At 36.1% G+C, this 4,371-nt stretch overlaps 1 protein-coding gene across 1 annotated transcript in view; it reads left to right on the top strand.

Moving 5' to 3' along the window:
* Window positions 1-359: 359 nt before the first annotated feature.
* The window catches only part of LOC107673771 (carbonic anhydrase 7-like), an 11,549-nt gene continuing 7,537 nt past the window's right edge, over window positions 360-4,371 (top strand). Inside the window, exons 1-2 of the mRNA XM_016467548.1 lie at window positions 360-532; window positions 3,238-3,435. Coding sequence (XP_016323034.1) covers window positions 496-532; window positions 3,238-3,435 — 235 coding nt within the window. The 5' untranslated portion in view covers window positions 360-495. The remainder of the gene's footprint in view (window positions 533-3,237; window positions 3,436-4,371) is intronic.

Here is a 4,371-nt window from a genome sequence, read left to right as displayed (position 1 = left end):
GAAGTGTTAGCCCTAAATGTCCACAACCTCATGACGATGGTAATTATGTGTTCCCTTCCGAGTGCTCATGTCAAGTGCTCTGCCCTTCGAAGTAGCTATAAGTAGAGCACAGTGATGCTCACTTTAAAATAGGCTAGAATTCGCCCTCGATGTTTTTCTATTCAAATCTCAGATGAAATGATTCATTTGCTGTCGACAGTTCAATTAAATGCTACTAATTCAAAGTTATTCAAATATTTCACAAGTCAAGACAGAAGTCCTCAACACACGGCTCGCGGACAGTGCAATCGGCTTCAGAGGAGGCGGGGCCTGAACGGATCAGCTCATCTGTCAATCAATCACAGCACTCTTCATTCACATGTTACCGCTGTCATTGGACTCGATCCACACACCCACACACACACAACTCTCCACTGCACCACTCAAGACACTCGCAGACAGCACACTTCTGCGCTCTTTCCAACATCTAATCCGCTGTTCAGAGAAGAGGCAGCAATGACTGGCCATCACTGGGGCTATGGGGAGGACAACGGTAAGTTAATTGAACGGTCATTTAATTTACATTTATTTCTAAAATGCTGGAAACTGTTTTCAAGAATAATAGCCTACGTCACCGCTCCACTACAGAGTGGAAGCTGTTAAGAAATAAAAAAATATATATATTTTTGCAACTTCTGTTTAAAATAGGGTATTAAGCCTATATGGATTTATATAAATTAGGGTTTGCACGACTATCCATTTTAGCCTTCTAGTCGACCAATTAGGTAAAATGTTTGCCTTATGCTTGTTTACGTTTCTGCTAATATCCATCATTTAGAGATAAAATCCATGATAGACACCATTTGAACCACAGACAAATTACTAAATTATTAGCCTATTTTTTTTTATAAATTATTGTTATTATTATTATGATTATTAAATAAAATATTTACATAAATGTTGAATATGCCTTGTGAGAAGCGCATTTGCAGGTTCATCAGATCCCAAAACTCACTCGTCCACCGTGAATAAATCGTCATCTGAATGCATGAGTTTTATTACATGCAAATTTATTTCTACAGACGTCTACGTGAGAAACAGTCACCGTATGAATAGGGTTTAAGATAAAATATTTATTGTTATAGTTGTGGTCCACACCACAACTAACGAGAACGACATCAAAAAAATCGATCCGACTTAGCATGAAAGCAAAAAAAAAGCAAAAAAAAAAAGACCCTAATTGTTAGTTGGCTACACATTACTAGTGTTGTGGTAAATAATTAATCCTTTCAAGTTAATCCACCAAAAGATTTGATTGTCTTCATAATATTTAGAAATATTTAATCAAAAATCTGAAAAAAAAAAAAAAAATCCCTCTTGAATGGCATTCCTCTGATGACATCAGTTTGTCAGATGACTATGGCACCATATGGTTTTTGGACAGCAGAGCCAGGCCAGCAATATGAGACCAGAAGTTAGGGTGGAGCTGAAGATAGGATAACCCGCCCCAACTGCCCTAACTTTACCTCAACTATACCAGTACTAAACCTAACCATAATGATGTAATCTCCACCCTATCTTCTGGTCTGAGACTGCTGGCCTGACACTGCTTTGATACAGGCCTATGGCTCTGTTGGCTTTTGCAACAGTCAGTTTGTTGTGAGCTAGAGATGGTGAGAATGTGTGCTAAAATCAAGCCCTACCCTCTATTTTTTTGTTCTCTTCTAATATTTCATTTCACCATAAAGTTGGTCGCAACATCCAGTTTACACAGACTTTATAGCGTGTATTGTGGTTATGTTCACAGAACGTGTAACTGCAGCGCACTTAGAATAAACATACTTTCCCTGTTGTCTGTTGGTGTGGCCACTAATCATTTTAGTTTTCTGTTTTTGGTGTGAACGGACTAGCCAGTAAAGGAAAATGTCATTCAGATATCATGCAATGCATCACTTCACACCAAATGAAGAAACCTGATTTGAATATCAAGATCCGTTTGATGAGTGTTGCAGCCAAATTAGTAACAAGCATCAATAATCACTACAGTTAATATTATTAATGGACGATTTTGAATAACAGAAACCAGTTAAACCGTAACACTAAACACTAAAACAGACTCAATAGATCTATAGCCAGCCTTCAAAGGGTCAGTTTGTGTGCTTGTTCTCAATCATTCATTAATATGTAGTCATTAGATTTAGTGTATATTTGGGTGCCAAGTCCATTGTTAATGCAAGATTAGCCCAGTTATCTTTTAAAGGGATAGCTGCTGCTTAAACAACGTAAACAGGCTGTAGGCCTATGTGATTTCAAGACTTGCATCCTGCTACAATTCATTGAGACAAACGTTGGAAGACATAGAAATGTTGTTGGGTCACACTCGCACTACAAAATGTGTGTGTAACTCAAATACATAAAAATTGTTAAACAGTGATTAGCTGAGACTGGACTTTACTGTGTTAATATGTCTAAATGCATCACCCAAAAAACTGTTTCATTTTTTTTTTCTTTCATCATGAAGAATCCTGGTTTTGGCCTACTCCAAAAGCTGTTTTCAACTTCCTTGCTGTAATAGTAAATATGCATTTTTTTATGAAAACAAAATATATGGAAATAAAAGTGTGCAATTTCTTTATAATTTTCTCTATTTATTTTTTTACTTTTAGTTGACGTTATGCATTATTATAGATTTATGTCCACATACTATACATTTACCTCCTTTTAAAGTTACAAATTCCATAATTCCAAAAAATTGCTATAATGGCATCATCATTTCAAGGGGTAAGCATGCATTTTGATCACTTTATCTTTTGTTTTGATTTTCAGCTTCACATAAGACTTGTAATGTTAAATTAGGCTGTAAAACTGTCAGCCATGTGTTACCTTTCTAAAGGCATAATTATATTCTCAGCATATGTTATGAAATATTTTAATTCAGTTTAAAATGGTACAATGCAACTTACGAACACTTAAATGCATTATTTATCTGACAGAATGTCTAAAATTTAACAAATCAAAAAATAGCTACTTCATAAAACTGAGAAAGCCATCCATTTCAACGTAGTTTCCAGCTACTTTTAATCTCTAAACACACACACACACACACACACACACACACACACTATCTAATGTAATGTAGATAACTACATTAGATACAGTAAATTACAATACAGTAAGTTACATGTCTGTATCCTTAAAATTAACTTGGAAAAAGATTTACATTCATTAATGTCTAGCTGGTTAATATTGTTTTTCTAGGTCCATCAGAATGGTACAAAGATTATCCCATTGCCGAGGGTAACCGCCAATCACCTATTGATATAGTCCCTGCAGAAGCTGTATTTGATGCCAGACTGTCTCCTATCTCGCTGTCTTACAACAACTGTACCTCTGTCAGCATATCAAACAATGGCCATTCTGTGGTAGTGGAGTTCATTGACTCAGATGAGAGATCAGGTTGGTATCGGTGACAACATTATTACTACTTTAAAATGTTACTGTTACTGTCATGGTTGATTGATTGGTCTCCTGGTGTTTGGAGAAGAACACAACTTTGAGCTGGCAACTTTTAGTTCTGTTTTTTTTCATATTCGAGTTTGTACACACAACAAGTTTCTGCATCTTACTCTCAGCTCTCATGTTGTGCGCCAACACTGTGAGATTATTTGAATGTATAAAATAGTTTTTGGTAATTGAAGCTGAATTTAGATAAATATAAATGCTAGATTAAAAACTTAATAATTAGATTAAAAAAAGCCTTAAACGAAAACTAAGGTTTAAGTTGAAAGACTAAAATGACTAAAAACTTAAAATTACTGCTAAAATGAAAATGAAAACTGAAGCTGATCCACAGCAAAAAAAGAAAGAACTGAAAAATTCAGCTTTATCTGCACAAATGACCCTGTCATTTCAGTTCTCATCTCACCTTACCACTTGAGCTCTGGAATGTAATGACTGTTGTATGAAATTGCTCACATAAAAAATAATAACTCTGTTCATTCTGCAGTCGTTAAAAGGGAAGAGAATTTGTGGTTTCTCAGCTCTCTTAACAGCATAGACAGCAGTAGGTACTGTATATTATACTGCTGTCACTTGAATACACACATCTAATATACACATGCAATTTCTTTCCCAGCTGTTTATGTTTACAGACATAACCGACTGTGCTTATGCGAACTTTGTGTTTTTGACATAACCTTGTGTGTATTTGAGAGTGTAAGCAGAATAAGATGTAAAGGTGAACTTATGGCGCTTTTCCACTGTGTGGTACGACTCGGCTCGGTACGGCTCAGTACGGCACGGCACGGTTCGGCTCGGCACGGTTTGCGTTTCCACTGCAGGTCAGTACCGCTTTAGAGTGGGCAGGATTATTCACATGTCGTTATAGTTGCG

Source organism: Sinocyclocheilus anshuiensis, unplaced genomic scaffold (assembly GCF_001515605.1).
Source record: "Sinocyclocheilus anshuiensis isolate Anshui unplaced genomic scaffold, SAMN03320099.WGS_v1.1 scaffold925, whole genome shotgun sequence".
In the NCBI taxonomy this organism is placed as follows: Eukaryota; Metazoa; Chordata; class Actinopteri; order Cypriniformes; family Cyprinidae; genus Sinocyclocheilus; species Sinocyclocheilus anshuiensis.
This window is presented reverse-complemented; position numbering and strand designations above follow the sequence as displayed.